This window comes from Lepidochelys kempii, chromosome 21, assembly GCF_965140285.1.
Source record: "Lepidochelys kempii isolate rLepKem1 chromosome 21, rLepKem1.hap1, whole genome shotgun sequence".
Classification (NCBI taxonomy): Eukaryota; Metazoa; Chordata; order Testudines; family Cheloniidae; genus Lepidochelys; species Lepidochelys kempii.
Window position 1 is genome coordinate 13,867,317 of NC_136400.1, and position 10,787 is coordinate 13,878,103.

Sequence of the window (10,787 nt, forward strand, 5' to 3'; positions counted from 1 at the left end):
GGTGCCCTGGAGCCACAGACCCTGCCAGCCCTGGCAGCCACTGCCTGAAACAGAAAAGAATCAAGTCAATTTCACTCAGCCGCTGCTGGGGTCCCAAGGAGCAGATTGTGTGTCCCTGTTTCTGAACCATTTATTTTTCTTTCAGAATTTCTGAGTTGTGGGAAATTTCAAAAAATGCGCTTTTGTTCCCATTCAGAAGGAAACAAGTTCTAAAATACAGAAGTTTCCCACAAACCAGAAATCCTGAATTTTGGCCAGCTCTCATTCTAAGCCCCTCTAACGCTGACAAATCACAGCCAGTTTTCCCCAGAGCGCTGAACGAGTCACTCGGAGGTGCTGGGATTGCTATGTGCTAGTTCACATCCAAACTACCGACACTCCACGCCAGCCGATGACAAAGCCGGAACGTATGGCCTGCTATCGATCTGCTGAAGATGTTAAGTTGAACTGAATTTATTTTACATACCTAATGCTAGGCCCATTTCTCTTATCCTCACTCCTGGCTGGGATAAGGCAAGTCCTCTCATTAAACACAGGGAGATATACCTGCCTCTGGGGAGACATGCAGCAGGACATCTCCATAAGGCAGCGTGTGTGTATGCATACATGTGCATTATACCTGGAAGATGGCTGACGGGTGCGTTCTCTGTGCTTTGCAGGGAGAGAGGAGAGCCTTGAGGCAATGGATTAGCTCCCTGCGGAAGGCAGTCTGGGTGCAGGCATAGAGATACATGTTCACAGCTGAGTTGGTCAGTTCCAGCATAGTACCAATGTCCACCGCAATGTTAATAGCCTTAGAGTAATCCTGTCTCTCTATGTCATAATGGCAGGTCCTGAGAATAATCTGCGTGACAAACCTGGTGGCGCCCAGATAAGCGAATGTCATCGAGACAGTCACAAGGAGGAGGATGGATTTCTTCTTCTGGTACCTGAATTGGGTCCCAGAGTTCACTCGGTGGAGCCCTCCGGCCATCACACAGTGCACTTTGTTGCTGAGGACGATCTGCCTGAGGGTCAGGCTGTTCAAGGTGAAGATGATGACATAAGGGACAATGTTGACGAGTGAGGTCTGAAACCAAACCAGCCCCTCAACGTAAGAGCTGGGAAGGTCAGGGTTAAATTTGCAGACCGCCCGCGCCGTCCCATTCACCCTTTCCGATCTGTTGGACCAATAATACGGGATAGCCACTAGGTAGCTGCAGACGTGAACCAGGGCGATAGTGTAGAGCGTGCGTCTCCGGGAGCACAGCTTTGCCTTCAGCTTAAAGGTGTTGATAGCCACGAAGCGCTCGACGGTGAAGGACACCACCAGCCAGACGGAGGCGTTGACTGCACCGTAATTGAAGACATCCCGGAGGGTGCACCAGGGGTCCCGGTACCAGAACGGCTCCGTGCTGTAGCATTTCAGGATCATCTCCACGAGAATGATGAGAACGAGAACCACGGTGTCAGCCAAGGACATCGCCATCAGGTGGTAGCGGCTGGAGGCAGAGATCAAGCAGTCCCTCCGCCAGAAGATCACGAAGGTCATGACGTTTGCTGAAAGAGACATTTCCACAGCTGTTTGAGTTGGAAGCAAACCCATCTTCCCCCCCACTCTGCTGCAGCTGAGCCCTAGGGCCAACAGAACAGCACAGCACAGACCTATGCTGTGACCCAAGATCCCCTCAATGCCACTTGGCAAGCGGGTTACAGGAATGTCCTGATTCCGGTGCATACATCCTGGTTCACCACAGAATGTCAGGGGGGGCTTAAATGAAAGCCAGGGTGGCCCTAGTCATTAATATTGCTGTGAAATGTGTGTATAGATACGATGTAAGGGGTTATGTACGTCGGCTGCAAATATTTTCACAGAGTCTTTATTAAGGCACGAGTCACCAACAGAGGTGAAGAACCAGGTTTTCGGTCAGACAAGAGATGTTTATTCGCCAGTCTCTCCGTTGGGATGGAAATTAAACAAACACAATGGATACTCAGGAAGTCAACAAAGAGATGCGAAGTCACCAGGTAAGACAAGCCACAGGTGGTTAGCCTGTCTCAGAACACAGGCAATCAAACTGGGTTGTAAACAGAGGCAAAGAAGACACCCCGTGACACTGCACCTAGGAAGTAAATGGACAGCGTGTCCATTCATGAAAACAGGATCTCAGCCAAGTTTGGCTGAAAAACTGCAGAAGCTGTTGGATGAGAAATTTCTTTAGACAGGAGGTTAACTTGTTAGTTAAGTTTGGTCTCTAGAAAGCATGTTATGATTTTGTTTGATATGAAATCATTTGTTTCCAAGATCCTCACTCGCTGTCACTTGAATGTTGAATCTTTGATCAGAAACTTATTCTTGTTCTCACTAGAAATAGATCTAAACGCTGTGGGATTAAGCAAAGTGCTGGACCAGAGCTGAATCTAGTCAGCAAGGAGCCTGGAAGCTCTGCGAACCCCGGCTTCTGAGCTATATCTGGAAGCCCTGGGGTCCCAGATTCGGGGTGGGGGGGGAGGCTGCCCTGGAGTCACAGACCCTGCAAGCCATGGTGGGACAGCAGACCTGGTATTTCTCTGAGTAGCCAGTGGCAGGGGCTGGACATCACAGGGGAATGCGTCAAAGGGGGTTGGGGACTGCTGCACCTATTGTTAACTTGCAAGGCAAAGCCAGGGCTGGTACAGCCCAGAGGAGAGTGCAGGAATGTCTGGCAGGCTGGTGGCGTCAGGGAGCTGTCACCCAGCTAAGCACAAGCAAGAGTCCTTCACGCTACAGGCTGAGGATACCAACATGACTGACAGTCCTGGGTACCCTGAGAACCATCACATATGTTGTGAAACAAGCTGACAGCTTATACCACCAGCCACGTGGGGTCCCAACACCCTTCACACCTCATTTACACACGGAAATTGACTAGCATAGCCAGAGCAAAGTAAGCTCCTCTTCATCCCCCTTCTAACCCATGTGGGCACTCATTCCCAGCTAGCTATTGCAGACCACCGTTTCACAGTAGCGATTCTGGTCAGTTTGCACACGTAGACATGCCCTGAGGCAAACAGGCCCAAGAGAGGGTGCTGCTGTTTGTCTGGAGAGAGATTCCTGCCCGGTTGTATTACAGATGACCGGCAAATGGGAAACCAATGTCTTAGCTTCATCCAGAAAGAAGCAAAAGAGGGAAGGAGAGAGGCTGCTTGTTTGTGCATTAAAAATTCAAGTTTTTGTCCATGCTGTAACTCCGTAGGCAAATGGAAAACTGAGGAGATGATAATATCACAAGAGACAGGAGAAAGCAAGCTAAGTAACAGAGGGGAAGGGATTTTTAGCCAGACAGGCTAAGTGTTGTTATGGTTAATTAACCCTTTTTCAACTCCAATGCCTAACAAACATGTAGGAAAAGACAGTATACGTTAAAGATTCAACACCGCCTGCATTTAAATGGTAAGAAAGCACCCAATATACAGCTGAGATCCCACAGAGAAGTCCTCTAGCAAAATCAAGGGATTAACATTCTTGACATTTTAAAGGGCTTGTCTACACAGGGGAAACTGAGCAGCATAACAATTCTGTGATTTAGCTGTTAGTTACTGTGGAATAACTATGCCGGTCAAGTTCTCACCCAGATAGACAAGATCTAATGCTTTAAAGAAGTTCCTTTTCATTATAAAGATTTAAAAGTTTATCTATAATAAAGAAGCAAAAAGAGACAAACCCAGTCGTTTAAAAATCCTTTTCAGGTCACATTTAACAGGGCAGCAGCAGCATTGATCTCTACATCACGTAATTCAAAAAGAGACAGAGGATGACTCCAACAAAGCGAGAATTTCAATGGGAATTTTGCTACTGACTTCAATGGAGCCAAGATTTCACCCAGAAATTTTTAAAGTTCTTATTAAAAATTGAGGATGGTGCAGAAAATGTTTGCAGCAAAAGAAATCAAGAGGTTCATATTTTTTTTTTGTGCCCCAGCTGTTCTCCTGTTCCCAGAGCATCTTCATCTCCTGTGGCACTTAGAAACCCGGGGTTCAGTCTGGAACATGCTCAGAAGTGATCTTCCATTCCATAGCTAGAGCTAGTCAGAAAAAAAACAGCCCCCAAAATTCAAAGTTGTTTCCCCAGGTTTGAAATAGCGTGTCCAGGTGTCCACATTTCAAAAAGGAAGTTGAAACACCGGAAAGGGCTTAGAAAAGAGCTACTGCGAGTTAACTTAGATATGGGAAACTTGCCGTACAGGTAGAGATTTCAGAAGCACGGTCTATTTAGGGTAGCAGAGGGAAGATTAAGAAACCACTTGATCAGGGTCTACAAGTACCTATACATGAAAATGATTTCTGATAGTAGTGAGCTCTTTAACCTAGCAGACAAAGGCATGACAAAAATCCAGTGGCTCGAAGTTGAAGCTAGACAAATAGAGACTGAATATAAAATGCACCTTTTTGACAGCAAAAGTAACTCACCTAGGGAGTTGGTGGATTCTCCATCCCTAGAAGTCTTTAAGTCAAGACTGGGTGTGTCTCTCTAAAAGCCCTGTTCCAGGGCAACCAGAAGCTATGAGATGGATGCAGGATCACAATTTTTCCTTTCAGCTTTAAAACGTATGAAGATGACTATCCAGCCACACCCCTCCTGCCCCGCATACTCACATGGGATCCCGATTATGGCCAGAAGCGGGTAAAAAACTTTCTGTAGCGTTATCATCCAATGATCCTGAGTCATTTTCGAGGACAGCCCTGCTTTCCCGAGGTCTCAAACAACTGCTAACTAGTTCACCAGCCCCAGGACAAGGAGCAGGTTGTCTGTCAGAGTTTTGTTCTCAGCTTATCTTTCTAATAAGCCCTCTTGAAACAAAATTACTGTCTTTTAATTTACAGCTGCGGCTAGAAACCCCATGTTAATGATTACCTGGCTGGACAAAGAAAGGGGAACGTGAAGAGGCAGATGGAACTGTTAGATCAGTACAAATTAAACAGGATCTGTTACAGAGCCAGGCACATGGGCAGCGGGTATAATAGGCCAGGGGAGGTTAAGCCACCACCGACCTGCCACTGGATGCCTGGGCCATGGTGGCCCCACCTAGGCTTCCCCTCTTCCGGTCCCTACTCTTCCCCTTCCCAAAGGCCCCCCCATCGCCCCCCACTGCCTGGCTGAGTCCCTCCTCTTCCCCCCTCCGCTCCCCACGTCCCTCCTCTCCTTCACCCCCTTTCCCCTGCAAGTCCCCCCCGCCTGCCTGCCACTCACCGCTCACCGCGTCCCTGTCGGGTCCCTGTCGGCGGTGGGGTTCTCACGGGGGTGGGGGTGGAGGAGAGGAGGGACATGGAGAGCACAAGCAGCGGGGCCTGAGGGGAAGGGGTGTGTGGAGGAGAGATGCGGGGAGTAGTGTGGTTCTCATGGGGGTGGGAAGAGGAGGAATGCAGCAAGTGGGGCGGGGGAGCAGCGAGCGGTGGCGGGGTCTGGGGCAGAGTGTGGGCATGGCTGTGGATGGAAGAGGAGGAACAGGGAACTGGCCTCCCCCAGGGGAAGCTTCACCAGCCACCCGTGGCCATGAATAAGTAACAGTTGGGGTCCAAAGCCATGCAGAAGCTTCTCCCTTGAACAGCAGCAGAGCAGGAAGTAGGCAGGCCATTCAGCTGGTTTTGAGGCGAACAATCTGCTTTTGAGGTGCATTGTGCCCTGGCCAGTACAGAGCCAAAACCGGACGCGGTCTTGTCCGGTACCAGCCAGGGAAGCCGTTTCGAAGAGTGCGTCGCTCCACTCCCGCCGGTGGGACCTGGCACGCATCGTGCATGAGGGCATGCTGGCGGGGGCGGAGCATGGCGCGCTTCAAAAGGGCATCCTGATGCAGCAAGCCCATGTGCCGGGAGGGGCAGGGTCACGCTGGCAGGGGTGGGCCCATAGTATTCCCAGCAGTACCGGACTGGCCAGTATTCTGGGAATGCGGGAGTGGCCCCCTAGCAGGCAGCATGGCCTTGTGCTGGAGAACTAGGGTGGGAGATGTGTGGGTTCAATGTGTGACCACACTGAAAATCTGGCCCTTTGCGTCTTGGCCAAAGGCATTTAGGCACCTAGTGGGATTTTCAAAACTGCCTCTGCAGGTCAGGTACCTAACTCCTATTGACTGCAGAAGGGATTTAGGCACCTAACCTGTTTAGCTGATTGTGAAGACCCCACTAGTCGCCTCTGGCCCTTTGTCTCTCCATCCCTAAAACAGGCTCAGGGGTGCTTCCTTCCTCAGCCCACCCCTTGTCTGCATGTGCTCTTGGGGCAGAAATCACCTCTTATCCTATGTTCATACCATGCTGACAGAATGCTAGCATTGTAATATTTACAGCAGCAAAGCTGGAAAGGGGCATCGTGGGCCTGGGGAGAGATGGACACCCCCTCTAAAGGGTTGTAGGCCTGGAATTCTTACTGATCTATTCCCCTTGCCGGAGGGGAGCAACTGCTAGGAGCATTTTCAGCTTCTCTTGCCTCCCACCATTACAGGGATTTTCAGGCAGGCAGCGGAGGACAGAGAAATGGAGAAGGGGAGTAGTGGTATAACACTTTGTATATCAGGAGGGGCCTGAGGTGCTAGGCACTGCATTCACTCAGAGGACAGCCCTGCCTGAGTGCTCACAATCCAAGCCCCCAGTTCTGCTCCAACAAGCTGCTCAGCACAAGCTTGCCTAGGGCTCCTTCTCCCCAGCGGCCAGTTCTCTGGCATGCACTGACCTCTGCAGGCCAGCACCATTACTGCCTTTGGGGTCTCAACACCTCTCCGCTCCCTGACGCACGGGGGGGTGGTGTCTCCCCCAGAACGACAGGAAGGGCAACGTCTCCCAGCACTGAGGGATCTACTCTCTGCAGCAGCAAATGGCTCAAGGTCACCAACAAATGCTGCATGATCGCATTGTGGGTGGGTGCGTGCAGAGAAGAGCCCCAAATGATGCTGCCCAGCTGTGCCTGCCGGGGAGGGGAGTGGTGGGTTTGATTGTCCCCCTAATGCAGTCCTGGCTGGTGGAGGGGGCAGGCTGGACTCCAGACTCTGCCCCCTGCTGTTCTACCCTAGCACTTCAGCTTAAAAACTAGGGCAGCTGCACGCACTGCTGATGCTTCTGTGCTCTTCACAATCCGTATGGACTATCCCCATGCGCAAGCTGGGAACCGAACCTAGATCAAATCTCAGCCCCGCTGTCCCTCCTAAAGAACCTGCCATATCCGAGGACTCGGCTGTACGCACACACAGAAACCATGGGCGATCCATTACACACCCTCCTCCGGTAACCGGTCCAAAGGACAATAGGTGCTGGACCAGCCACTGCTCCCCCCTGCACCTCTTCCTGTTGCAGCAGTCACACAACGACGATACTGGGTTTTCCTTTTCTTGTGAGAAAAACGTAACGTTCCCATTTTAGGTGAACCCCAAACTAATTGGGGGGGGGGTGTCTGTGAGATTTTTTTGGTTCAACAACTGAACCCTCTTCGACTACCCAGCAGCACTCTGCCACTTTGTAACCGACTTCCTATTTGCCTCGCAACAGCCCCCAGCCTGCATTAGATGGGGATGCATCCCCAACTTAACGAGAGAGCTTCGGTCAGCAGGAAACATCTCATCAATCAGCACGCCCCCAGGGCTCTCTCCAGCTGGGAAGTTGCGATTTGTACATGGCTGGTCTGGCGCCAGCTCTCAGGGGATACAATAAAGGAGCTGACAGCTAATAGCCTTCCAGTAAGTAACATCTTGGACAAGTCTCATGGCTTTGGGCAGCACTAATAGAGAAATAGGAAGCATTATCCAGAGAGCTCTCAGAATGATAAAAGAGGGACGCTCCCCTTAGGAGAGAACGCAGGGTAAGTTTAAGGATTCAATTTAAATTTTTAATCCCTGGTAAACCTCAGTTTCTCCGACACACAGAAATTGATGAAAAGCTATCCAGTAATAACAGCTGGCAAGCGTTGTCTGCCCCGCTCGTAGCACCTGTAGTGAGCTGCTGTCACTGGACCCGGGGCTGCACGGGGAGCCCTCCGCAGCTCCACTGTCATGCCCCCCTCACCCACCGACTGGGAGCGTGATGGCCATCCCTGGGTGGGAACCATTCAGCAGTAGCTAGCCTCCCTCTCAGCTGGGGGCCCATCCTCCTCCTGGTGGCCCTGACCGGAGGTCTCTGCTCCACCAGGCCAGGCCCGCAGCCTCCCTTCCACCCTGCGCCTGTGTATCTTGGGCCCCTCGGTGTGGCCGGGAGCCCGCTATGGCGACTGCCCTAATTCAAGGCCCTATTAATTTCCCACGACTGTGAAAATTAAGTAGATAAAAAACAGAGGAAAAAAGCTTAAAAATCTATATTAAATTGCCAACATTAAAAAAAAAAAGAATCCAATTCTGCCAAGCCTAGATGACATTTTATGATGGGTCAGAGCGAGGTTCCATTGCCCCAGTTACTAGCCTTCGGAGAGTTGTTCTTGGAGACGTGCTGTACATGTGCAGTCCACTCTGAGCTGGCAGGTGCCCTGTGTACACTTATTGGAAATTTTCCCTCCCCGGTACTTGACAGGGGGGCGCAAAGGGGGGTGCGGAAGAGTGGTATGACTGGCTCCGATGCTGGGAATTGGGGAGCCAATCTCCAATTCAGAGGTGGATGAGTCACCCTGTGCACACCAAGGGGGTGTCTGAGAACAGCGCCGAGTCGGCGAAGTGTGTAGAGCAGCCAACTTGGCAGGCTTCCCCTTCAACAGGGCTGATGGGCATGAAGTCTGAAGCACAAGAGGTTGTCACAGCACCAAGTACTGCATCAACAACCCTGGTGCAAGACAACCTTGGGTTGCTGCACTACTGCAGATGTAGAAGGTGCAAGCTTTGGGCCCTGGACTTGACGGAGCCTAGCTCAGCGCTGCAGTCAATGGTGCCCATCGTGGCACCACCTGAGAAGAGGAGTGCTTGCATTTTGGAATCCACATGCTTATTAGATTTCGGTGTTGGTGATCTTCCTCCCTCGGGGCCCTGGAGAGGGTGAGCCGCGCTGGGTCTTAGGCAGCAGAGGAGGTGCACGCCTAACGGAAGCCCTTAGCGCTGAGTCAGGATGACTGGGTTCTTAAGAAAGTCTCAGGGTTGCATCCATAAGCAAAAGCTTCAGCCTGGCTTCAATCTTTTTTTAGTCCTTGGCTTAGAGTCTTTGCAATATTAGCAACGATCCCAAATATGAGCTTTCCCCAAACCCTTCAAGCAGTGTGAGGGTGGGTTGCTTGAGGGCATCAGCCTAGAAAAGAAACGCAGGGCTTGAAGCCCGGCGACCGAGACGTCCCTCGTACTGAAAACCAGAAACCCCAGATCTGGGGCCTGAAAAAGGAAAGTGCTACAGATGGGATTAGTTACTAGATACTAAGTAACTATAAAACTGGCTAACTATTTACAAGAAATTTACAAAGAGCTGTACACAGAGTACCTGCTAAGGCAAGCCAAGGAATTCCAGTGACTCTCACGGATGGTAAGAAGGAACTGAATGGGGCTTTGGGGCTGCTGGGTCCTTTATACCAGCTCACAGTGGCGTGTGAGAGCAAAGGGCTCTTAAGCTTCCCCAACGAGTACGACTGAGGGAAACGGGAGCGTGCACAGGACGCACACGCACCAAGAGAGGAGTGAACACGTGCAATCAGCTGAAGAAAAACTACTGAGGTAAAGCTTAGAGCCAGGGCCATTGGAATGCAACTGGCCATCATGGCATATTTCATGAACCAACAGTTTAAACTACAAATGAACAGGGTAGATTGTCCAACGAGGGTGGAACCAAAATACTGAGCAGAGCATTTTGGTTTGAAAACAACTTTGCCCATTATCCTCTTAATTATAGACACACAGGAAAGGTGAAGAGGGAACGTCTGAGGTTTTGCCATGAATAGAATCAAATAGGGGATGCAATACCAGAGTGAATCTGGCACAGAAAGGTACTTGGGACAGATAAGCTAATCTGTGGTGATTTAAGTGACTTACAGAAACAAGCGAAAGAAACTCCAGCACTGGTACAGTTACATAGGACACATGCACCCGTTTGGGCATTTACATACTGGATTCAAGTTGGGAAGGGATAATCCCCATCCTTCCCCCGCCTCGACCCAACCTATCCCATTTGATCTATCCCAGCAGCCTCCTTCAAGGACAGGCTGTTGCATTCACTGTGGATCACACAGAGAAGTACTTCTTGCCTCTACCCTGCACAACACAAGATTTGGTTTGAAATAGGACAGATAAATTAACTGGGCTCACCTCCACTGATAAGCTACAAAGCAGAATACCCGGTTCCCATCAGTAGTTACTTCAGGCCATCAGCTCACCCTGCACCCAGCCCCCGTCACACACACTCATGCAGGTGTACTTTGCAGTGAGACAGAACCGTCCCTATGGTCTGCAGGGCCAGGGAAGCTATTATCTCAAATCCCTTCAGGCTTAAAATCAGAGGATCGTAGGTGGAATTATGAAGCTCTTCTTCTTGTCATAAGATGCATGATACAGTAACTCACCACTTAACATCCTCTCGCTTAACGTTGTTTCCATCTTACGTCCCTGCTCAATTACAGAACATGCTCCATTGAAAGTTCTGCAATGCTTCGCTATAACATCATTTGGCTGCCTTCTTTGTCCATAGCTGGCAGCCCCCCCATCAGCTCCCTGATGCCCTCCCCTCGACAGCGCCTCCCGCCCGCCAGCAGACCCCGTGGATCAGTGCCCGCCCCCTCCTCCCGCCCACAGCTATCAGTTGGCTTGTGGCGTTCAGGAGGGAATGGGGAGGAGTGAGGACTCAGCATGCAGGCTCCCTCTCCTGCCTCCCAAATGCCGCAAACCAGC

The 10,787-nt window shown here is 50.8% G+C and overlaps 1 protein-coding gene across 1 annotated transcript; it reads right to left on the reverse strand.

The window, feature by feature from the left end:
• Nucleotides 1-437: 437 nt before the first annotated feature.
• On the reverse strand, nucleotides 438-2,027 carry LOC140901399 (putative G-protein coupled receptor 139). Its single transcript, XM_073320184.2, has one exon. The coding sequence runs from the start codon at nucleotides 1,715-1,717 to the stop codon at nucleotides 614-616; it is 1,104 nt and encodes a 367-aa protein (XP_073176285.1). The 5' UTR covers nucleotides 1,718-2,027; the 3' UTR covers nucleotides 438-613.
• Nucleotides 2,028-10,787: the final 8,760 nt, after the last annotated feature.

Coding starts and splice junctions, on each gene's coding strand:
- LOC140901399 (XM_073320184.2), bottom strand. CDS start 1,717: ATGCACCGGAATCAGGACATTCCTGTAACCCGCTTGCCAAGTGGCATT.